Source organism: Hyperoodon ampullatus (genome assembly GCF_949752795.1).
Source record: "Hyperoodon ampullatus genome assembly, chromosome: X".
In the NCBI taxonomy this organism is placed as follows: Eukaryota; Metazoa; Chordata; class Mammalia; order Artiodactyla; family Ziphiidae; genus Hyperoodon; species Hyperoodon ampullatus.
This window is the reverse complement of record NC_136913.1, coordinates 131,460,874-131,485,193: the sequence shown is the minus strand read 5'-3', so window position 1 is coordinate 131,485,193 and position 24,320 is coordinate 131,460,874. Positions and strand designations below refer to the sequence as shown.

Here is a 24,320-nt window from a genome sequence, read left to right as displayed (position 1 = left end):
GGCAATGCATCAAAAACCACTGGATGGTATGTTTTGGTTCAAATGGCTATCATGGTACAGTTTATGTTATGTGGATTTTATCTCAGTTAAAAAATACTTTTGAAAGGGAGACAAATTCTGGACACTCACTAATGGGGAGAATTGGAGAACTGAAAAAGGGGAAGAGGCTCCTGCAAAGGTTAACCACGGAGTTCCCAGCAGACCCAGGACTAGTGCAAATGCAGGTCTACCAAGACTTGCACACGCACGTCCACAGCGGCCACAGGTGTAAACAACCCAAATGCCCATTGATGGAGGGATGCAGAAACACAAGGTGCTCGCTCCATACAATGGAACATCAGTCCGCCATCAAGAGGAATAAAGTACCTGCTACAACATGGATGGACCTCGAGAACATTGTGCTAAGTGAAGGAGCCAGACACAAACAACCACCTATGATTTGGTTCCATGTAGCTGAAATGTCCAGAATAGGTAAGTCTGTAGGGACAGAAAGCAGATGAGCGGGTGCCAGGGGCTGGTGGAGGGGGAGTGGGGAGGGACCGCTCACGGGGATGGCGCTTCCTTTTGGGGTGATGAAAACATGATGGAACTACATAGAGGTGATGATGGCACAACACTGTGAATGTACTTAAAAGTCACTGAATTGTATACTCTCGAATGGTGAGTTTTTTGGTGGCTGAATTCTACCTCAACCAAAAAAGTCTGCAACAAAAAAACCCCTGGCTCCCACCACTGGGTCCTCAGGTAGGGGCTCTTCAGCCCTCACCCTGCTGGGCGCGGGGTCCCCTGGGCTTGCTCTGCACACTGGGGTCCAGGTGTACCAGGCGGGAGGAGCCCAGCCGTGGGAGGGAGAGCCCGGGGTCTTCCTTGGGCCCAGTGGCCCCCAGTGCCCACCTGAGTGATGCAGGCACCCGTGAAGGCCACAATCACGGCCACCACATTGACCGTCAGCTGGAACTGCAGGAACTTGGAGATGCTGTCGTAGACATTGCGGCCCCACATGACGGCCTTGACGATGCTGGTGAAGTTGTCGTCCGTCAGGATGATGTCCGAGGCCTCCTTGGCCACATCAGTGCCCGCGATGCCCTGGGGGACACACACACCGTGTCCACGGGGCCGCTTCCCCAGCTCTCCTCACCCACTCCAAACGTGTCCTTGGACTAGAGAGGTTTTGCTCACAAATGAAGAGGGCGCCACCGCTGCAGCAGCCACCAACAGGGCAGAGCTTGCAGAGGCCCAGGTGGCCAAGATGTGAGAGAAAGAAACTTCTGGCACTCTGCAACTTGCCTCAACGCTAGCTCCCACACTGCTGCACAAAGCTGACGTCCTCCATCACAAGGCCCCACCTGGCGTGGTGAGCCAGGCTGACAGCGGGTGGCTTACCATGGCGAAGCCCACGTCCGCCTTCTTGAGGGCTGGCCCGTCGTTGGTGCCGTCCCCGGTCACGGCCACCACCTGCCGCTGCTCGCCGGTGCTGCTATCGATGATCCCTGGAACACAGATCAGGGCAGGGCAGGGCAGGTCTGCTGCCATCTGTGGCCCTGGGTGACTAGCCCGGGGGCCGTGGGGGGCCAGTTGGCTCCAGTACTCCGTGCTCTCCACCATCTTTGGGACCAAGTCCTGTGCCTTGACTGGCAGTCCCACCCCGCTTCTCCCACCCTGGCCCATCGCCCAGTGAGATGATACAGGGTGATGGGATTTGGTAGAAGGCAGGGGCTCGGCACTGGGCAACTTGGATAAATGTCTCGCTCTCCTGGGCCCCAGTTTCCCCAGCTGCTATGAAGAGAGCTGGCCTCTACTGGCGTCTTCCATTGATACTGTGAGCACAGAGAAGTGGAGGCTCGAGCTCTGGCAGCTCAGCCCTTTGAGGGAGTCTCCATTATTATCCCCATTTTCCCGATGAGGTTCAGGGAGGGCCAGTGGCTGAGATACAAAGCCTCCAGCAGCAATGGGTCCAGAGCTGAGCACCCTGAGACCCAACTGGAAGCTCAGCTTTGGGCGTCTGGGAGCAGACGACCCGAGGGGTGATGGCCACACCCAGCCTGCGTCCCGCCACCCGGGGCAGGGGCAGGGCGGGGGCAGGAGTGAGCCCACTCCATTACCTTTAACCAGAGTGTGTTTGTCGGTGGGAGACGATCGGGCAAGGACCCTCAGCTTGGGCCACACCTTGTCCAGACGCTCCTGTTCTATCTGGGAGGGAAAAGCACACAGACGCTGCAGAGCCTCGGTGGCAGGGCGGGCAGTCAGGGCTGAACTGGGGCGGCGGTGGAGAAAGTGCCAGAACTGTGGACTCGAGGGAGGGCTGATGGGCCGGGAACTACCTCGCCTTTCTCGTTTCGGATCCGCCGGTTGAACTCCTTCCCCTCCAGGCACAGGAAGTCCTCCCCGGGCTGGATGATGCCGCACTTGGCCGCAATGGCACGGGCTGTGTTGATGTTGTCCCCGGTGACCATGCGGACCGTAATGCCAGCACGCTGGCACTTGCGGATAGCTTCAGGGACCTGGAAGGGACAAGATGGGTGGGTGGGGCCATCACGGCCCGACGCAGCTGTGTCTGGGCTCTACCCGTTCCTCCATCCAGATCTGCAGCACCTCTCCCTCCACCACGCGATCTGGAGGAGGCGGGAGAGATGGCCTGTCAGCTCTGCCCCGGCTGTCAGCCTGGCCCGCAGGGAGCAGGCTGCCCCCAAACCCAGGTGCCTCCTTCCCTGTGCCAGCCCCGGGGACCACCGACGACTCAGACCCAGGCCCTGACACCACGAGCAAGGCTGGGAGAAGCCACTGGAACACTGTCAAGGGGCACCATCAGAGCCGTGTCCAGCAAGGTGACCGGAGAAATCACCCAGCTCTTTCAACCTCAGTTTCCACTGGGGAAAAGGAGACCCAGAGCAGCCGAGCCAGGACCAGTCCCATCAGCAGGCCGGCTGGCGGGGGTCGTGCCAGTGAGCTCCGGAAGGACAAGAAAGGAACCTCTGGCCCCAGCTGCCCTGCCAGCTGGCAGGACCCACCTCGGGTTGGACCGTCTCGGGCCCTGACTGAAGGCAGGCTCTGGCCTTGTTGGCCGAGCTCTGGTAAGCCCTCACTTGTTTCCCCGCCACTTTTTTTTTTTTTAAATCATATAAAACCCAAGACATTTAGAGCCGTAGGCTTGACATGACAAGGTATTCTCACTGCTCATTGGGGGAAATGGTACATCGCTCTGGTTACTTAGTACATCTCCATTTCCCAAACATAAGATTAGATTCCGGAAAAGGGAGAAGAACAAGACATCCCTCTAGTGCTGAGTGGAAAATGGGCTGAAGGGAGCGGAGCCCAGCTGGGAGGGGATGGCATTGTCCCAGAGAGTGGAGACCCTCCCGTTCCAATGAGGAGGGGACTTGTGAGGCTGAGACAGCAGCGCGGAGGAGGGCCATGCCGGCCACGCCTGAGGGGCCAGGAGGGGAGAGGAGGACGAGGAGATGCGGCCGGGGCCGGGGGTGCGGCCCGGGAACCCCCGGCTCCCTGCTGTGTCCGCTGGGCCCAGCGCACCCCACTGTGGGCTTCCAGCGGGCACCGCCAGGCTGAGCCCCAGGAATCGTGTGAGCACGAGGTGTCCCGGGTGTGGCCTGGTGGCCAGGCCAGGGGAGCTGGGGCTGGGCGCCAGGGGGTCAGGGCAGCTGGGAGCCCCCAGGGGAGGTGGGCAGCAGGCGGGGCCAGGTAGGCTGCAGGGGACCACTGGCCCGGGAGGTCCGGGCACGCTGGTGGCCCCCGAAGCCAGGGGGTGGAGGCTGTGATCTCAGCCAGGGAGAGGGTGGGAAGAGGACGGGGACCCGGGGCCCAGCCAGAGGGGCTCCCACTTCGGGGCTGGGACAGAGTGACCTTACGATCCCTGCAGCAAATATGGCTCAGCCCTGGGAAGGGGGCTTGCATCCCGCACCCCCAGTAATGCGTCTCCTCACTCAGCCTCAGGGACGCTTTCTTGAGAGCTAGGGGATGAGCTGCGGGGAGATACCTCCCTTTCCAGCAAGCTCCCCGCCCGCCCCACGCCACCCCCCACACCCCCCCGCCCACCCCGCCCCACGCGTCTGGGAGCAGCCCCTCTGCTGCCACCAAGTGGCCGTGATGAGCCTGAGCCCTGGGAGCCCCAGATCCAGTGTCTGCTGGCCTCCTCTGTGTGGGCTCAGCCCAGGCCCGGCTCCGTCTCTGGCCTGAAAGGCCCTTGGCCTCCAAGCCAGGTGGCAGGAAGCTCCCTCCGTCTGCAGGCGCCCTCTCCCTCATCAGGTGACTGTCCTTCCTCGCCTGCCTCCCTGCTGTCCCACTGGGCCCAGCTGTGGTCCCGGCCTGATGGCTGAGTCCCGACAGCACAGCAGGCAGCCAGGTGTCTGCAGGAGCCCCCAGGCCCCTCTGGCATAAGTACAGCCTGCCTACAGGGTCCATGCAGCTCCCCAGGGCAGAGACACCCCCCTGCCAGGCCCTCCTCAGGCTGTAGCCGTCCCAGGCCCCCAGGCATCCCGGCAAGTTTAACAGCACCCTATCGGCCTTCCCGCCTGCCATCAGCACCTGGGGCTCCCCTGGGCCCTCGGGGCACCCTCCTTGGCCACTGCGTGGCTGGCTGGTCCCCGTGGGCTTCTGCCTGGCTTCCCCACCTGCTGCCCAGCCTCTCACTCAGCCACTCTCCAGCCAGAGAGGAGCTATCCTGTCCCCCGGGGCCCTTTACCAAGGCCGTTTCTGGATCTTAAACGAACTGCCCATTGCCTAGCCTTGACGGCTTTCTCACCCTGTGCTTATACCCGTCGGGGCAGCCACTGAGGCTGAGCCTTCATGGTGACCTTCAGGGAACTTTTATCCATGTTTTCTCTAAGATGAAAACGTATAAAAACAATAATATCCCTCTCTGAGAAGAGCACTGACCGGGGGAAGGGGTGGGCCTCACCCCGCCTATGTGCAGCCCTTCTGGACTGTTCCATCTAGCCCCCCCACCCCGTCCAGCCCCCAGTCTAGCCTCATTGGCGCTTCTGTAAATGAGCCGCCATGGGCCAGAAGATGGCCTCTGCAGCTCTGTCTTGGAGATCTACAAATGCATCTCAGGCCTCCAACCTTACATCGATGACTAGAGCTTCAGTTTGCAACAAATATTTATGCCGGAAATTAGGGGAAGCTTGCAGGGTTCCTTGGCCCAGGGGGTCAGGCAAGAGGGGCTCCCCGTGCCGTGCGGCTGCCAGCCACTTCACACCTCACACCCCTCCATCCGGGCAAAGGGCGGAGGTGGAAGGGCTGGGCGGGTTTGTTATGATGCTGTTGAAATGGCCTTGGCCAAGGCCCTGGGTGTCTGTGAATGTCGCCTTCCTGGGTCTGTGAGACATTCCAACAGGAGCTCTGGCTTTCCGGCAGCTTCACTCAGCCCCAGTTATCTGGATGGAAAAGTCTAGAGCTGCTACTGTCGACACCTCCCAAGGAGTAAGGAGAGAACAGCCATCACCCTGGAGCGGCCACCTGGGGGCCGGCGGTGGCGAATGGCTCTTTTCAGATGGGGAGGCCATCAGGTCTATGCAAGGGTCACAAGGCTTTAGGACTCGGCTCGCCGTATGGACACAGCCTTCCTCTGCGCCTCAGTTTCTCCTTGGTCCAGCGAAGGGAAAGGCCCAGTCCCTGTGTCCCTGGAGGTAGCCCTGCCACCCTCAGCGGCATCCTGTGCCCCTGCTCTCCCAGGCAGCTCCTCTCCCCACCTGCCTTCTCTGGGCCCATTCCTTGGCTCGAAGTCTCTCCCCTTGCCTCTGCCACCACCCGCTTCCTCCTGGGGCCAACTCCGGGTGCCCCCTCTCTACACACGATAGTCCCTGTCTCCTTGGAATTTGGGGATGCGCTGTTGCTGATGATCCCTGACTTCTGAATGGAGGGTCTGTGGTGCCTGATCCAGCACGTGAATGCCTGTCTCCCGAGGGAGAGCTGAGGGCAGCCCGTGCACACACATGTTTTCAGGCTAATTGGCAGCATCAAGGTGCCCGTGCTTCTGACACGAGGTGGGCGCCACTGGAGAGGCCCTGGGAGATAGAGGGTCCTTTGCTGCCTCACAACCTGCACCCTCCGTGCCTTGCACACTCTCTCTGGGGCCTGGTGTCCTGCAGCTGCCGCCAGCACCCCGCTCCAGGGCCAGCCTGGCAGGCTCTCTCCCTCGGGGGTCTCGCATCTTGAAGGACCAGCACCGTCTCCATTGCTCTTCCTGTCTGCACCCTGACCCACCTCTGCCCTGTTGCTCCGTTCCCTGTTCAGCAAAGCTCTGGGTGAAGTTGTGTCCACACGCTGGCTGCCCTGCTCAGCCACACGCCCCTCACAGTTTCCCCTCCCCACCCGGCCCCTTCCTTGGAGTCTCCTTCACAGGCTCCTCCCACCTCTGCTCCGCTGCACCCACGACCATCACGCATGAAAAGACGTTTCTGGAGAATGTTCCTCTGGCCAGGACCTAACCACGTGACATCTCCATGGGGATGTCCCGAACCTCACTCGGCCCCAACCAAACCCTCGACTGAGAACTGCCCTCCCCTCCCCCAGCCCCCCCAACACCATCTACCCAGTTCTCGGAACCAGAGCCCTGGGAGTTGTCCCCGGCTCCTGCCTCTCCCTCACCAGCCCCTCTGGTCCACCAGTCCTGTGGGCGTTGGCAGCCGTCGAGGTACTAACTGCCGCCCTCTCTTACCTGGCGGAGGCCAAGCAGGAGGGGGCCTTCCAGACGGCAGGACCGAGCCTCCTGAAGGGTGCAAGGGCAAGAGGACAAGGGTGGGGGTCCAGTGTGCCGGGGAAGGTCTGATGTGGGGCAGGATGGCCACGCCCCTGGAGGAACCCGAGGCTCTGCCATCACCCACCCTCCCCAGTTGGTCCAACTCTGGCCATTTGTTCTGCCTATAAAGTCTGGCAGGGAGTGGCATGACGGCCAGGAGGGCAGGAGAAAGGGGCAGTTCCCTCCGTGCATTTATGTCCAAAGGCCTCACAACCAAGGCCAGACGTGAAGAAGGGTGGCCCCTCCACCCGTCCCGACCAGCGGGCAGCTCACAGAGGGGCTCTGGCTACCTCGGGCCGCACGGGGTCCTCGATGCCCACAACGGCTATGCAGGTGAGGTCGCCCACGACCTCGTTCTCGTTGTCCCAGTCGGGCTCCTGGGCAGCGGAGAAGTCCCGGTAGGCGATGCAGATGGTGCGCAGCCCATCACAGGCCATCGGCTCGATGATCTTCTTCACCATGTCGTCCCGGTCCCGAGGGCGAAAGCTGCGCAGTTCCCCGTTGCTGTTTAAGATGTTGGTGCACCTGGGGCGGACAGAACAAGAGGAGAGGAAAAGGTTTTGTTAAGAATAATCAGGAAGGGGCTTCCCTGGTGGCGCAGTGGTTGAGTGTCCGCCTGCCGATGCAGGGGACGCGGGTTCGTGCCCCGGTCAGGGAAGATCCCACATGCCACGGAGCGGCTAGGCCCGTGAGCCATGGTCGCTGAGCCTGCGCGTCCGGAGCCTGTGCTCCGCAACGGGAGAGGCCACAACAGTGAGAGGCCCGAGTACCGCAAAAAAAAAAAAAAGAGAGAGAAGCGGACATGTCGAGACACAGACACAAGGACAAGGCTGTGTGACGATGGCAGCAGAGATTGGAGAGATGCAGCTACAAACCAAGGGAGGCCAAAGGTGGCCAGCCACCACCGGCAGCTGGGACAGACAAGGGACGATCCTCCCTTGGAGGCCTTGGGGGGAGGGCGACCCCACCCACACCTTGATTGAGGACTTCTGGCCTCCAGCACTGGGAGAAAATAGGTCTTTGTTGTTTTAAGCCACCAGGATGATGGTACTTTGTTTCCACAGCTCTGCACGGACTCGATGGGAGTTGGGGGGCTGTCACTCTTGCCCCGTTGCACTTTACGGAGACAGGTTGGACATCAGCAAAAACCGAATGCCACGGAACAGGGCCACGACAAGGCAGCAACCACAGAAGGGCTGGGATGGGGAGGGCTGGCAGGATTCAGGTGCAGAAAAGTAAGGAGCAGAGGAAACACGGGCCCCAGAGGCTGGCATGGCAGACGGACAAATGGGGGCCCCGAGCAGACTGGTGAGGAAGGAAAGAAGCTGGCTGTGGAGGCCAGGGGAGGAGCCCAGAGGTCCTGCTCAGGACTCTGTCCTGAAGGCCCCAGAAAGCCGGGGGTGAGCACTGAGGCACAATCAGGCCAAGTCTTAGAAGGGTGCGTGGGCGCTGCAGAGGCCAAGGCCAAGGGGAGGTGTGAACGCTGAGCGGTTGCGGGGCATGGTGCACTTGGAGGCAGAGCTGTGTGCCGCCCACCTCAGTTTCCCTAACAGCTCTGTTGAGATATAATTCACACAGCACACGACTCACCCGCTTAAAATGTCCCATGCAATGGCTTTTAGTATATTCACAGTTGTGCCACCATCACCACAGTCAACCTGAGAACATTTTCACCACCTCTAAAAGGAACCCCGGGGCTTCCCTCGTGGCACAGTGGTTGAGAGTCCGCCTGCCAATGTAGGGGACACAGGTTCGTGCCCCGGTCCGGGAAGATCCCACATGCCGCGGAGCAGCTGGGCCCGTGAACCATGGCCGCTGAGCCTGTGCTCCGCAACGGGAGAGGCCACAACAGTGAGAGGCCCACGTACTGCAAAAAAAAAAAAAAAAAAAAGGAACCCCGCACAAGCAACAAAAGAGAAAAAGAGATAAACTGGACTTCACAATTGAAAGACATTTGCGCATCCAAGGACAAATCAAAACAGTGAGCAAAAATCTGTCAAGGGAGTGAAAAGACAGCAGCCCACAGAATGGGAGAAAATACTTCAAAATCAGATACGTGTTAAGAATCTAATACTCGGAACATATAGAAACTCTTACAGCTCAACAATCAAATGACAAAGAATTCACATCCAAGATGGGCATGGGCTGGAATAGATATTCCTCCAGAGAAGACAAACAAATGGCCAATAAGCACATGAAAAGGTGCCAATATCACTAGTCATCAGCAAAATGCAGATCAAAACCACCACGAGATCCCGATGGCGATAACAACAGCAACAACAACGATAATAATAATCAGGTAATAACCCATTGGTGAGGGGGAGAAGCTGGAACCCTCATGTGCTGCTAATGGGGAAGTACAGTGGGGCAGCCCCTGTAGAAACCAGTTTGGCGTTTTGTCAAAAAATGAAACATGCAATTACCATATGACTTGGCAATTTCACTCCCAGGAATGTACCCAAGAGAACTGAAAACACGCGTTCAAGCAGAAACTCGTACGTGACCATTCAAAGCAGCATGATTCACAGTAGCCAAAGGTGGAAACAACCCAAGTGTCTGTCGATGGATGACCGGATAAGCAGAATGTGGCCGACCTGAGCAATGGAGTGTTATTCAGCCATAGAAAGGAATGAAGCACTGATATGGGCCACAGCTTGGATGAACCTTAAAAACACTACGCTCAGTGAAAGAAGCCAGGTGCAAAAGGCCACATACTATGTGATTCCATTCATATGAAATGTCCAGAACAGGTAAATCCACAGAGACAGAAAGCAGATTAGTGGCTGCCAGGAGCTAGGGGGAGGGGGATGGGAGAGCTTGTGGAATGGGCACAGGGTTTCCTTCGGGGGGATGAACTTGTTCTGGGATTGGGTGGTGGTGATGGCGCACAACCGTGCGAATGCACTTAATGCCACTCAACTGTCCACTTTAAAGTGATTAAAAGGGCCAATTTTATGCTATGTCTACTTTACCGCAATAATACAGCCAGAAATGCCATACGCTTTAGCCAGCCCCATGCTGGGTCCTGCTGCCCACTCACTTTTTCAGCAGGATCTCCGAGGCGCCCTTGCTGAAGAGGCGGAAGCCGCTGTCGGGCATGCGTATGACTGTGCTCATGGACTTGCGGACCGAGTTGAAGGTGTACACCTTGTAAAGCTTATCTTCAGGAATCTGCTCCCTCACGGGCTGGAAGTCCTGCTTCAGGTCCAGGACGAAGCCCAACAGAGCGCACTCCGTCTTGTTGCCCACTTGGCGTGGGAGGGCGCCTTCCTTCTCTGGAGGCTGCGAGGTGAGGAGAACCAGCATGGCCCTGGAGGCCCAAGGCCACCCTCCTTACTGTCCCCGGGCCCCAGCCCAGCCTCGGCCACCACGTCTTTCAGGTGTGGTGGCAGGGAGCCAAGGAGGGCCTCCAGTATGGACTAGACGGGCAGGTTTTCCACGATTCACTGGGCCGGGAAGGGCTTCCAGAACCTGCAGGCCCCGCCCAGTGTCCGGGGACGAGGAGGGAGACCAGCACCCCAGAAACGATGGTGGCTCGGCTCAAAAGTCCTTAAGAGAGCCTACTAAGCCCCTGGTGACAGCCCATGCCATAGCCGGGCCAAGCTCCCTCCCCTCATCCTACCCCCGCCTTGGCCTGCCCTTGCTCCCAGCTCACTAGTATTTTGGTGGTGTAGGCACTGTTGATGGAGATGGCGTGGACCAGGAGGTCGAGGATCTTGGGGGTCAGGGCGCTGGGGGCCGGAACCTCTTTATAGTGGGTGTCCCCGAGGTAGGACTGCACCACGGTCATGCGGTTGGTGGTGAGCGTGCCTGTCTTGTCTGAGCAGATGGCTGTGGCATTGCCCATGGTCTCACAGGCGTCCAGGTGGCGGACCAGGTTGTTGTCCCTCATCATTTTCTGTAAAGGGCACAGATGGAGGCTTGGGTAGCCAGCTGTCCTCGCGGGGTGGGGGAGCACAACGGCATGTATGATTCTGCTCCGCCCACCAGCTTTCCTCGCGGCACTAACAGCCCGGGACCTCGGGCAGCAGGTGCACAGCTCAGATGGCAGTGGGGTGGTGGTCAAACCGAGGCAGCGGGCCTGTGAGACGTAAGGACTCTCATCAGACAGGCCGAGCAGTCGACTCTGGGTGGCCACTCTTCCTGGAGCTCAGCTGGAGCCTCCCTGCTGCCCAGAGCCCCCTCTCAGGTCACCTGCAGGCCCTGTGGCTCCCCTGCCCACCCCGATCTCTGCCCTGCCCTCTGTCTCCCTGTGGCCCCCTTCCCCCCTGCCCCCACCTCAACTCCCTGGCCCCTCGGTGACCCTGCCCACATCCTGCAGATGCTAGCTCGTCACACCGCCCTGCCCAGGAAGCCAGGTGGGCAAGGATGTACAAGTCCAGCTCTGCGTCCCTGCTCGGCCTCCCGTTCTTCCCCTGAGCAATCCCAAACTTTATCCAGTCCTTGCTTCGTCCACGTTGCTTAACGGCTTTGCACCCCAAGTTCTGGGTCTGTACCCTGATATCACGGAATTCTTATTCGTGTTGTGTTTATTTCATTACCTTGACAGAGTAAGCTAAGGATATGGTGACAGCAAGAGGCAGGCCCTCTGGGACAGCCACAACCAGCACAGTGACACCGATAATGAAGAACTTGACGAAGTACTGCACGTAGACGGGTGTGCACTCTGCCAGCCACGCCCGGCCATCCACCACGAAGGTCTCGATCACAAAGTAGAGGACCAGGATGATGACGGTGATGGCGGACATCACCAGCCCTGCCCAGCCACGTCAGAGGCCACAGAGGGTGGAGGCAGGAAGGGTGGCCGGCAGTGGTGAGGGAGGGAGAGAGCAAGAGGGAAGAGGTAAGGGACGCTGCAGCCACATTCCCTTGACCCCCGAGTCGGGGGAGGCGCTCCTTGTCCCTGGCCTTAAGGAGTTTTGCAGTCCACGCTCGCCAGAGGGGGCGGAACCAGACCCTGAAGGCCATCACCTGCTCCTAGTCCTTGCCCTTGCTGCCTGGCCCACATCCCACGTCACATCCCTTTCCCACTTGTTCTCCTTGGTCCGGCCTCGAGTCCAGGAGCCCAGTGTCCCCCCCTGCCCGTCGGTGGCCCCTGGGCCGCTCCCTCGGGTGCCCCCACCTGCTTTCCCGATCTGCACAGCCAGTTTGGTGAGCTTTCCCTGAAGGACCGACTTCTCCTTCTTGGGCACGTTGGCTTTCTTCCTTTCCCGCTCCTCCATCTCCCCGCCTTCTGCGCTCTTCAGGGGCTGCATTTCCATGGCAACCGCCCCATCCTGCTTCTTAGCTGCACACAGAAGAAACCCGCAGCCAAGTTTAGGGCCTGGTGACTGGGGTGACGGCTACAAGGGGCTTTCACGGAGAAAGATATGCCACACCATCCGAGAGGAAACGGGGGGCTCTGTCCTCTCCCTCCTCTCTCATCAGCCCAGGCCCTCCTGAGGTGGGCAGTGGCTCCAGCGCTGTCCTGGGCAGGACAGAGATGCTTCTCTTGGGGCCTCGCAGGGGAAGGGAGGACAGACACAAGCACTGGTAACTTGGGCACACAGACAGCGTGGCCAGTCCTGTAACGCCCCAAATCTCAATACCTGAAAGCAGAGGCCTGGGGCCCATGGAATGTTCCAGAACCCAGAGCTGACTCTTGCCTACTGCTGTCTTAGCCACGTTCCCACTCCCCTCAGGGAGGTCCAGGAATCCCCGCACTCTCCTCCCCCGCTCCCCGCTCAGGCTGTCTCTCCTGCCAGCCCTCAGATGGACACCCCTCCGGTGGATGCCTGGACTTCCGTCGGGGCCCCAGCTCAGCACGTGCGCAGTCCTCAGCCCACTCCCCGGCTGCTGGCGGGCAAGCCTTGCACCTTTCTCTCGCCATGGGGCCTTCGCTCCTCTCCCCTAGATGCCTCTCCACCTCCTCTCTGGAACCGGCAGCCCTCTCACAGCCCCCTTGGTGGACCCTAATGTGGTGGTGCTGTGTCCCCTGCCCCACACCTGCCTCTGGCCTGTCCACCGCCTCACATGCTGCCCCGTGTAATCTCATCCGTCCCCTACCCGCAGCGGGCACCCAACCCTGCCACTCGTCCTTGTCCCCACCCAGTGGGGCTCTCAGTGCCCCTGCATGCCTCCTGTCACCACGCAGTGTCAGCCGCTCCCTCTTTCTCTGTCTCCCCGCCCATCCCTTCTCCACTTGGCTGCCTGAGACCACTCACCAGTGGCCTCTTCTTTCCATGGCCTCGGGCCACAGCCTTAGCGACATTCAAGGTCCTACTCCACTGGGCCACTCTAGCCTCTACCCCACTGACTGCCACTCCCTGTCCCTGCCCGGGGCCCTGGCCATTGGACTGTCCTCCTGTCCCAAATGCCATCCCAACCCCAGTCGGCCTCTGAACTCCAGTCGTTTGCCTGCGTTCCTGGGTCCCACACTGCATTTGAGTATTGCCCCTGGGTTCACATCTGTGGATTGTGACCTTCCCGAGGGCCAGGACCATACTTTATCCGTCTTTGGATTCCCAGCGCCTACAACCCTTCACCCTGGCTACAGAGTATCGGCACCCACCAGGCATTCTGGCTGAAAGGGGAGCAGGCCTCAAAGTCTCAGCAGAAAGGCAGCTGAACCAGGAAACCCACAGGACCGATTAAGTCTTGGGTGAGTCAGCCCTCTAGAGCCTCAGTTTCCTCACCAGGATGCTCGCTCACGGGCCATATTTGCACACTTCTGGCGGGGTCTGCAGACCAGCCGCCCCGCCCCACTCACCTGGCCTCCAGGTGTTGCTCCTGCAACCGAGGCGGGCGGCCCCCCACCCTGCGCCGCACCCTCTGCCACCCATCCTGAGCGCAGGGCGCGCATTACCTTTGGTCTGGCTACTCTCCATCGCCCCATCCTGCTGCTTGCCTACAACGGGAGAGGAACGACAGACACGGAGACTTGAGAACACCCACGTGGCCTTGGCACACACGCGCACACAGGACAGCGGGGCACAGACAGTGCAGCCAGAGAGTGCGGTGAGAGGGGGTGGGCGGGGGAAGAGGGCCTGGTCTCCAGCCCTCCAGAGAACCCGCAGGCCAGCCCTGGACAGACCCTGGCTCACACACGGTCGGCAGTGGGAGGTTTCTGGAAGGGCCGGCACCACGGGTAATGAGAGCTGCCAGGTGTCGGGTCCCAGCTCTGCTGCCTCAAACAGGGCCCCCCAGTCGGGATGCGTGTTCCCCCCAGAACCAGCACGAGGGGGTTGACCTAGATGGTTCCTAAGCCCTGGTGGCCAGCAGTCAAATCTGTGGGCGCTTTAGAGGATAAAGGAGCGAGCCGGCTAGCCTCAGGGCACCCACAGCGCCGGAGGGAGCGGCAGCGGCACCGGCCGCGCTGGGCCCCAGGTGGAGCTGTGCGGGGGCTCCTTCACAGATGTGCTCTGCCACCACAAAGCCCACAGCTGGGTGCTAGGGACTGGGGCAGTGACCAGCTTCCCCAGGCCAAGGTAAACAGTGCTGGCTGTGCCTCTGGTTTCTGAGGCCGGGAAGGACTGCAACTCTGGCAGGGCCCAGGAGAGCCGGCAGGCTCCGCCCCCCAGCTCCACCTGCCTCACCTGCCCCAGGGCAGCAGCCGGGAGAGCTCTCTGCAGGCCACACACACACTGCCCTGGATCCAGAGACCACCGGCCTGGGACAGGAAGGGCTAGTGGGCCGGCTTGTCAGCCACCACCCAACAGCTCATGTCACTGGGGACCCAGGGACACAGACCGGAGGCCAGGTGTCTCCCAGGCAGTGGGGTCTGGTCTGGGGGTCCCAGGGAGGAGGGAGAGGTCCCCTCCCAGCCCCAGTGGGGTGTCAGTTGGGCCCTGTGGGGCATTCAGAGGTGAAGGAGACTTCTGGGGCAGGGCAGGGGAGAAACCTGTAGACACACGGTGGGTGACAATGCAGCACTATGGGGGGGTGTTGCCCTGGGGCTGTGGCAACTTCTGGAGGAGGGAGGGAGGTTTGAGATGAGCACGGTGGGAAGATGAGGGCTGGGCCTGGCCCGAGAAGGGGCAGGAGGTGAGGGAGGGGGAGGCGAGGGGAAAGAGGTCAGCCCAAAGAAGAGAAGGACGACAGGCAGTCAAGGCCGGAAGGCAAGAAACAGGCGGCGACAGCAGTGCCCTTGATGGACAGGGAGCATTGAGCCCCCCGGCCAGATCGAGAGGTGGCGGGGGGCGTTGAGGGGGGCTGCTGAGGGCGAGGTGCCACCTTCCAGTCTCTGCAGCGGCCAGGGCCTTGGGCGGAGACGTGGGGGAGGTGAGGGGTCGTGGGTGCCGCTGCCCCCTCCCCAGAGCCTGGCCATCTCTGCTTCCCCCGCAGGGCACCCCCAGATTCCCCTCCTCCAGGGAGCCAGCTGCTGCTGGTGTCCCCTCTGACTCTTAAGCGGCACGGCAAGCGGGGGAGAGGAACCGGGGCTGGGGGAGACCCGGGGGGGCCTGGAGGGGTCTTGTCAAGGTCGAAGAGAAGGGGCCTAGGACGGAGTCCTGAAGGACGGTGACATTTAAGGGACCTAGCGGGAGGGGAAGAGCCTGGAAAGGAATGTGGAAGAGGCGTCCTGCCAAGCAGCCATCAAGGACTCCAGTCCAGCCCAGAGGAGGCCCAGGGCCTGCCTACGCACCCATTTGCCCTCCTGTGGGCCCCAGGGTGCTGACTGTGGCGAGACACCGGGCTGAGCCCTGCGGGGAGGGGGGACTGGTGTGGCCAAGGTGGCCGAAGGTCCGCCGGTGCCCATTGGCTGTGAGGGGTGGGCCTGGTGGACCAGGAGCAGGGAGGAGTCCAGGAAGGGAAGCCAGGCCCAGGCTGCCAGGAGATGGGGCCCATAGAAGCTTCTAGGCAGCAGCGGCTCATCCATTTCCTCCCTCACGTGCCCAGGTCTGGGGACACTAGTGCGTCTTTCCTTACGCTGACCTGTCCCCACGTTACTGGGCTGGGCAGACCGCCTGCACTCCAGGCCCAGCAGCCTTGACTGACTGAGGTGGAGCTGGTGACCCGCACGCCCTGTCCCCAGGGCCCTGGCTGCAGGCTTCTGGCACACGGTCTCCCCGTACTCGTGCGCGTCTTTGTACTTCTAGTGGGCCCAGGTGGCTTCCCTCAGAGGTGGGGTGCACATCTAGAAAACGTCATTCCTTACCGGTTTGATGGCAGGAGTGGCCTGAGGGGAGACCCAGGTCAGAGCAAGGTGAGCTGTGAGCAGATGCAGGCCTGAGTCGTGGAAGGGACCAGGGTCCTGACTGGGATGGGGGCGGGGGGGACGCTGGGGGAACTCCAGAGCTTTGTAAACCCTGTTCTGAGGAGCGGAGGGGGCACCAGCCATGCCTGGGGCTCGGGACGCTGGCAAGAGGAGGCAGCTGGGTAGCCGTGTGCCAGGGAGGCCAGGGTGAATACAGAGCTGGGCCGTCAGAAGACTTCTGTCCCTCAACACTGCTTCCCCTTAGGGTGAGGGCCCTGGCCCCATATCAGCTTCCTCTGGCCCTGGATGTCCTTTGGGGTGTCTAGTCCTTTCTGCTTGGGAGCCCTCCACCTTTGGCTGCGTGGCCTGTGTTTCCCTAGCTGCCACGTTGGCCTGGGGCCCTCAGTGCCTCACCATGTGGGCTGAACACCCCCAAGTCCAGGTGGCTGGTCCCTGTCCCTCCAACCCCATTCCTACCCAGGCAGGGCACTCCCCCAACCCTGGCACACACGCCCCCAAAGCCTTAGGGGAAGAGCCATCTGAGGGAAACTGCCTCACACAAAACTGGGGGGCCCCCAACCTGCTGGCTCTGGGGCAAAGACCCCAGAAGAGGGGTCTCCAAAAGGAATCAGGGGACAGGGTATGGCCTCCCACCCCCTGAGGGCTGGTTCTCCCCAGTGCCAGAGCCAGGGACTGGGCCAGCAAGGGGCCGTCACCAGGCAGGCGCGGAAGAGGGCACGGCTACATACGGGGGCCAGTGGCATGGCGGCCCTGGGAACTGCAGGGTACTCTTGCCTTACCTTTCTTATCCCTCTTCTCCTCCTCCTCTCCACCAGCCCCAAGCAAGGTAAAGATGATGCCTGTCTGGGAGTTCACACCAACGGCTGTCACCACCATTCTTCCAGAACCTTCCATAACATGAGTGCCTGGCACAGCAACACACAGAGACTGAGACAGAGATCTGCACCGCTGGGTGGGAGGCATGCTCAGCACCTACAGGTTTTGTCCTGGGCATTCCAGGAGCAGGGACTCCGGTCCCATTGGGCTCACCTGACAGCAGCATGGGGTCTTTGTCTGCCGACTTGCGCACGTGGTCCGACTCGCCCGTCAGGGAGCTCTCGTCAATCTTGAGGTCATTGCCCTGGATGAGCACGCCATCGGCGGGCAGCAGGTCTCCTAAGGCCGGCCAAGTGGCCAGAACCACAGACCATGCATCCAGGAGGCCTTCCTCCATGCCGCCTCCCATCTCCCCCAGAGGAGGTCCTGTCGGGTGTGTGGCCCTCTTCCTTTGGTCTCCTGCTTTCTGGGGGTACCCACCCACTCCTAGCCCTGTCATCCGTCTTCCAGGGAATGGGGCCCACAGGAGTGCCCTGCCGTGCTGGGGAGGCCCTCGACAGGCTGTGGGAACAGCCTGCTCCTGGGGCGCTGAAGCCGCTGACATGCCCCGTCTTCGCCGGGCCTGCTGCCCGAGCTGCCCGCCTCCAGCCTCCCGCCCCACGTGCTCCCCGGAGAAGGCCTGCCCCTGACGTGGGAGCTGAGCCCCTTCGCGGCGTGGGTGGCGATGGGCGCGCTCACCATACTTGACTTGGGCGATGTCCCCTACCACCAGCGCAGCCACCGGGACCTGCAGGAGCTGCCCGTTCCGGATGACAGTGAACTTCTGCTCCTGCTCGATGCGGCTCTGCAGGCCCCGGAACTGCTTCTCCTTGCTCCAGTCGTTGAAGGCCGTGACCAAGACCACGCAGATGACAGACAGCAGGATGGCGGCCCCCTCAATCCAGCCCGCCTCGGCCTCCCCTTCGTCTTCTGCCCCAGCCGACACATTCCCGCACGCTGTGCCCGAAGACAGGAGGGAAGGGCAGAGGTGGCAGAGAAGTCCCTCCGCCAGCTCCTTCCTCCCTCCGTCATCTCAGGCTCTATCCCTCCCCACCTGCCAGCACCTCTGCGCTGCCACCCGCGTCCCGCCCCCGTCCACGGGGTCCTCCTTCACTGCCCTTCCCAGCCCTGTCCCTCACCATCGCTCTCCTCTCCGGGTGGCGCATAGAATGAGAGGCCCAGGGATACGATGGCGGCCACCTCCAGGATGATGAGGGTCACATCCTGCAGGGCCTCCCATACCAGCTGTAGGAAGGTCTTGGGCTGCTTGGGAGGGATGAAGTTCTGCCCGTAGATCTGCCTGCGCTTCTCCAAGTCATTGGTGTTGTCGGCCAGGCCTGCGCAGTGTGGGCACGTGGAACAGAGGCACAGAAGGAGAGGATGGGAAAGGCCAGCCCTGCATCCCCCTGCTCCTCCTTTCTCCGTGCCTGTCTCTCCCTCTACACTGAAAGCTCCCAGAAAGCGGGCACTGCACTGGCCTGGCACCTGGAGCCCTTCTGCAAACCCTGGGGGCATGTAGGCGGGAGCGCTGGCAGCCTCTCCAGCTGCCTGGAAGGCACGGGAGTGCGACCACGACCACGCGATAACTCGGAGCCCGAGCACAAGGAAGTGTGGACCATCATCCTGATGCACCTGCGGAGGTCTAGGAACTACAGTCTCCTCTGCAGCCCCGACAAGCTGTGTGGGCTAGGAGGGAGGGAGGGAGGGAGGGTGGCCGGTTTACACAGCGGCTCAGAATCAACACCCACAAAGGGGCCTGCCCCAGCTTTTGGAAGCTGGGCCCTGACTTCGCATTCTTGGGACGACCCACTTCCCACCCAGGCCTGTGCCAAGGCCGCTGGGTCTCTCCTTCTAGAGCATGAGTCTCCTCAGGCCCATTCCTGAAGGTACCGAAAGCTTCCATGTGGGACGGGTATCCAGGCCACTGCCTCCGAAAGCCGGGCATCCACTTGGCCATCTTCCCCAGAGGCAGGCAGATGGGATGACACAGTCCCCTGGCCCCGACCTCAGCCCTTGGGACTCTGCTTCCTTCCAGGCCCATCCACGGGTCCCCCCACCTCACCCCACCAAGCCTTTCTGGCTTCTCTGCCCCCAAGTGCCTGGTCCCACACTGACACCTCGTGGACAGACAGTGGATTGCAGTTCCCAGACCTGAGTAGCTGCCCCTCCCCAGGCCTCCAGCGGGGAGGGGCGGGGCAGGGGGTGGGCAACCAGAAGGGCCCGGGTGCCAGTCCTTGGGGTGCCCCCTGCCAGCTTGGAAAGCCACAGAAGACCCGGTCCCAGAGGAGTTGAGAACAAGAAAGTGCTGAGTGTGGTGCAAAGGAGTTGGAAGGAAGGAGGGTGGGTGTGTGCAGGACAGGGAAGGGTGGCTTCTGGGGAGGGGGAGGGGGGCCCCTCGGGGTGGAAGGACTGACAAGAGCAAAAGCCCCCAGACGCACCGCCTTGGCACGTCTCCCGAGCTAGGCCATGACCGCACACCGTCCGCCCCACCCAGCAGGAGCCCCAGCTGTCTCTGCCCTTCTCCCCCTGCCTCACTGTGCCTGGGCCTGGCCACGGCTCAGGTTTCTGGAGGCTGTGGCCTCCCAGTTGGGCGTCTGGGAGAAGCTCAGGACCTCAGCTCCTAAGGGCTGGGGACCCAGCTGAGGGCCCATGTCCCACTCCCTTCACCTACAGGAGATGTGAAAAGTGGGGTTATTACTAGGAAGGTCCTCGAACCCTGAATCTCCCAGACACTCAGGGTCTCCACTACCCCCACCCTGGGAAAGGACACTGATCTGGAGGCCCCGAGAACGACAGAGGCCCCCGCACCCTCTAGAGAGCCCATGGGTCCTCGTCACGCCTCAGGAATCTGCATCTTGCCTGCCCTGCCCCCTATGCCCAGCTGGTCCCCACAGGAAGCTGGGCCCTCAGGGCCCCTTCCCCAGGAGCTCCCTCCCTCCCTCCTTCCCTCAGCCTGTCCCTTGGCCTTGGTTTGCCCTTGGTGCGGCAGCAGTGTTTCTCTCTGCCTTGCTCTAGACCAGCCCGAGGCCTTGGCCTTCCTGTGGGTTCAGGGGTCCGAAGGGCTTGCTGGGGTGACTGCAGGCAGCTGCAGCCCCTCTGGTTCTGAGCACGCACTGGTCCAGCAGGGCCCCTGAGGTGGCCCAGGTCCTGGGTGCAGGGGCAGTGGCCGGCAGTTGGCATGGACTCAGGTGGGCACCCTGCCCAGAGCAGAGGCCAGATGCCATCAGAATCGGGTTAGGACCACATGGGGCAGCTCTCGGCTAACCTGCCCTCTCCTTTCCATGAGCGCCAGTGGAGGCCAAACGGGGGAAGGGCCGGGGCCCAGGTCTCCCCAGCTCGGCCTAAGACCCAGGCTCCCTGGCTTCTGGAATCCTCTTGGATAGCTGAAAAGGCGGAGCCCATTGATGTGCTTGCTGCCAGGAGAAGAGCAAGTCCCCTCCTCCAGTATAGCACGCACCGCCCTGGTCTCCTCACCCTCCCCAAAGCACCAGTCTGCCCGCCTTGCCAGGGGGTGTGCGTGGGGCTTGGGGCTCAGCTAAGTCGCCCCTCCCCCCAGCTCAGGTCACTGTGTCTGAGCAGGAGCGGGCACGTCCAGGTGAGAACTCTGGGGCCTTGAGGGCTCCCAGGGTCGGAGATGGGAGGGTGGTCCTCGAACCGCTCATTCTTCGGGATGCAGACCAAGCCAGGCTGGGGTCCCTCCGTTGGGGCCACCCACCTGGGCACCCGCCCTTCTTTATGCCCGCCCCTCCACAGGCACCGGGCGAGCGCCAGAGCCTCTGTGGCAGAATCGGGCACGTTCCCAGGGGCCTTGACATTTTAAATATTTAACAAGGCCTGACAGGCAGAGGAAAGAGCTGCCAGCTGAAGCCCATCTGCTTCCTTTTATCTGGGAGAGGCCAGAGCCCTTGTGGCTAAATGGCCCTCTACCCCGGCCTCCCCCCGCGCGGCCCCAAGTCCGGGGGCTGGGGGGAGGGGATGGGCCAGGAGGAGAGCAGGCGAGAGCTCCTCCGGCCCTGAACCGAGCCATCTGCCCCGATCACACACCCACAGCAGGCTGGGTCCCTTTAGAGCACAAAGCAGGAGAGACCCAGGCGGCCCCTCCGAGCTCCTGACGTGGCCGTGCGGGCGCCCCCTCACCCAGCCTCAGGCCCACCTCCTCTGCAGTGGGGGCAGGGGCAGGAGGCATCTCCACTCCCCGTTCCAGCCCAGGTGTCACCTGCACACAGATGGAGCCAGAGAGCAGGAGGCAAGGGTGGCGGCCAGGGCCCTGGGTGCACAAAGGTGTGATAGCCGAGACAGGAGCTGATGCGATCAACCGGCACTGGCCGGGAGCAGGCCTGGCACCAGCAGCCCTGCCGGGGAAGCGGCAGCTGGGCCAGAAATGCTCCGGCCTCTGGAAACTGGGGCCAAGCCTGGCTCCCGGGGGTCCCGGCCTCCCAGCAGACCCAGCGGGCAGGACTGGGGAAGGCTGGTGCAGGGCAGGGCAGACGTCTGCTCTGGAGCAGGGGAAAAGGGCCACAGGGCAGAGGGGTGGACCAAGATGGCAATCAGGCCTCCACCCCTAGAACCTTGTAGAGGACACACCCCAGGCTCCCTAGAGGCTCCCTGCAGCAGATCTCAGAGATATACCGTCTCAGATTTGGACTCTTCAGGATGGCCTGCGCTGGTGCCACCTCCACTCAGCACTCTACCTGGCCCCCACCCCAAGCCCCTCCCCAGAGGACCGAACCCTACGCCTTTCCTCCTCTTCCTGCCCCCCTTAACTGCACAGAGGGCCGAGCATATGGGGAACCAGGGGCACTCGGTCAGGGGCTGCCCCGCTTGTCTCTTGGAAGAGCTGCTGGGGTTTCAGTTTGGGGCCCATCCCGCCAGCATGTGCGATTCTGTGCCGGCTTCTCCCTTCCTCTTCTCTGTCGTTCCATTTCTATTTAATCCAAAGAAGAGATGCAAGCGGGAACTGCTGATTACGGACGCACAGGTGCAGGGGGTCAGGTTGCCCCACACAGAGTATGTCCCACTCAGGGGGAAATGGGAGCGCACAGGCACGATCATGGTCATGGTCGTGGTCAGGAGTGCCTCTGGGAAGCTGCTGCAAGCCCACCCAGCCCTTGACGGGGCCTGACCCCGGGGCTAGAGAACGTCTGCAGGGAGGAGTGAGGGGCGGTGCAGGGCCCTGCATCCCCGGCGCACACGCCGCCCGTGCCAGGGCTCTGCTGGCAGACTTACCCTCCGTGGGTGAGGTCTTCAGCCTCCTGCAGAGCCCGCCCACATCCCCGTAGGTTTCCTGGACTTTCTGCAGCGCCTCGGCCCCTCGGAGCTCCATGAGGGAGCGCAGCTCAGCCAGCGTGCACCCAAAGCCCCCTGCATGGGGGGCCTCCCGCTGCTGCTGGGGTTTGGGGTGGAACTCGATGGAACTGTTGGCCACGTCCCCCATCCTGCCTGTGGCGCGGGAGGGGAGGGTGTCCTCCAGGGTCCCAGCGCCTGGGTGAGGTGCGGCGAGGCGGCGGCAGAGGGAAGTGGCCGCGCACAGACACCTGGGGAGAAGCAGGTGAGAAGAAGCCCGGGGCTCGGTTGAGACAAAACCAAGGTCCACTCTCCTGGAACGTTCTCTGCAAATCTGCACTCAGTCTGAGCCACGACTCACTGAATGCAGAATTGCCCTCCCAGGCCGGGCCAGTGGCCCTCATGCCCCCCCAGGCCCACCTGCCAGCTCACCCCCGTGTCCTGCCACCCCCGTGTCGCTGCGTGGGGAAGCAGGCAGCATCAGAGGCTCCTGGTGGGGACCTGCCGCCGCCAGCACTCGCCAACCTGGGATGCGGAGGCTCTCACTGCCCCCCGGTGCAGCTGGGAGCCCACACCAAAGCAGGGGCGACGTGTCAGGATTGAATAGTGGCTGGTCTTGCCCTGGCGCGGTTAGGTTATCTGTGCCTGGGCCCAATCTCGAGCTTTCCTCGTCTGCTCCAGCACGCTCCCACGCTTGCCTGATTAAGACTCGCCCGGTGCAGCCGGCATGCTAGAAACCCCTGGGGGCAGTGGTCTTCTGGCGCAGCCTCTGCGGCTCAAGGTTTCAGGCCCGGCGCTGTGCAGGGTTCCGGGGAGCAGGCCAAGCCATGGACAGAGCCAGCTGGGCACTAGGTCAAGGCTTAGCGTGCAGGGTGTTTCTGCTGCCTTGAGGGGACCTGGGGTCGGGGGCAAGGAAGGAAGGGGGGTGCGGTGGGGAGGGTAAAAGGAGGGGAGAGGGAGAGAGGGAAGGGGAAGGAGGGAGGGAGGAAGAGAGCGGAAGGGGAGGGTGGAGGAGAAAGTGGAAAGCAGCCACAGGTCACTGGTGACTTCTCCGCCACCCTGGCCCACAGCACAGTGCCACCCACTCCCCTCCACACCCCTCTGCCCTCCAGATGGCAGAGTAAGGAGCTAGGGTCTCCCCAGGTTAACCACAGCCAGCCAGCTCCTGGGCCACGCTGCCTTCCTCCTCTGCAGAGCATCGTGCAGTTGTCGTCCCTCGTGCTGTCCCCACACCCCGCTGCCACCACCCCACCTGCCTGAGGAACCTCGGCACCCTGGCTGCCCTGCCTGCCGCCTTCACAGGGTCTGGTGGCGTGGACCACGGGGGCCTGCTGGGCCGCCCCTTCTCGGGCCCCTCGCTTCTCCTGCTGGTCTTTCCCCACCTCTCATTCCCAGCCTGTGGCCTGAGCATGAGCGGCAGCATCCCCCCAGGCCGTGCACTAAGCTCCCCGGACTAAATCAGCCTCAGCGCACGTGGCCTTGGCCTTCACACCAGCAAAGAAGCCTCCTGGCGGTGAGGCTCAGTTGGGCCCGATCCCTCACCTTTGGGGAAGCTCCTGGCTCAGAAGGATCCTCTTGGAAGCAGAACTCGGCCACCAATCCAGGTTTTTGATCTAGAACCGCCCATGGAAACACAGTAACCCAGAGCCTCGTGGCCTCTGCTCTCAGGACAGCCCTTACCTCTCTGTGAGGTCAGCGGACGCCAGGAGCATGGACGTGCCACAGTCCTCAGGGGATGAGACCAAGGTCCCTGGGAAACAAGGTCCACTCCCCCATGCCCACAGGCCTCAGGGGGTCTCGGAACATGGTGGAGGCCTCAGTTCCTCTGGACACTGGCCTCACGCTGTCAAGAAAAATCTCACGTACTTAAGGCAGTCCCGCCAGAGAGGTCTGGGAGACAGAGAGGCACCTCAGCAAATGGCCATCCAAAGTGAGCCAGGTTTTAAAAGTTTGGGCACCTAAGTGTTAACTCTCTAGACACTTTTTGCACGGAGCAGGCTTCATTGCCGGAAGATGTGGGAACAAGATGGCAGACACACGAATGCACCGTCCTCTCCCGCTCCCACGCATCTCCCCACCTCCTGTCCCTGCTGTTCACCATCTGACCGGTCTTTACTGAGCATCTACTGTATGCCCCTGCTGGCCATCTCTGCTGGGGACAGAGGGGTGGGCAGAACTGAATGGGTCCCCGCACCCTCTGGCCGGGAGATGGGTGCCTAGCAGTTCCCGCTGGTG

General features: G+C 61.8%; 1 protein-coding gene across 8 annotated transcripts in view; it reads right to left on the bottom strand.

Annotated features, from left to right (window-relative positions):
* The window catches only part of ATP2B3 (ATPase plasma membrane Ca2+ transporting 3), a gene marked incomplete at both ends in the record, with an annotated part of 41,401 nt that extends 19,165 nt beyond the window's left edge, over positions 1–22,236 (bottom strand). For 3 of the 8 annotated variants that reach the window (XM_079727215.1, XM_079727217.1, XM_079727220.1), the window contains 14 exons: positions 895–1,086; positions 1,384–1,490; positions 2,103–2,190; positions 2,322–2,501; positions 7,045–7,279; positions 9,795–10,036; positions 10,410–10,652; positions 11,296–11,510; positions 11,877–12,084; positions 16,716–16,852; positions 16,977–17,102; positions 17,502–17,759; positions 17,942–18,139; positions 22,029–22,236. In XM_079727215.1, coding sequence (XP_079583341.1) covers positions 895–1,086; positions 1,384–1,490; positions 2,103–2,190; positions 2,322–2,501; positions 7,045–7,279; positions 9,795–10,036; positions 10,410–10,652; positions 11,296–11,510; positions 11,877–12,084; positions 16,716–16,852; positions 16,977–17,102; positions 17,502–17,759; positions 17,942–18,139; positions 22,029–22,236 — 2,637 coding nt within the window. Of the gene's footprint in view, positions 1–894; positions 1,087–1,383; positions 1,491–2,102; positions 2,191–2,321; positions 2,502–7,044; positions 7,280–9,794; positions 10,037–10,409; positions 10,653–11,295; positions 11,511–11,876; positions 12,085–13,598; positions 13,641–16,715; positions 16,853–16,976; positions 17,103–17,501; positions 17,760–17,941; positions 18,140–22,028 lie in introns of all 8 variants that reach the window. The other 5 variants (XM_079727216.1, XM_079727218.1, XM_079727219.1 and 2 more) reach the window with 3 other exon arrangements.
* Between the last annotated feature and the right edge of the window lie 2,084 nt (positions 22,237–24,320).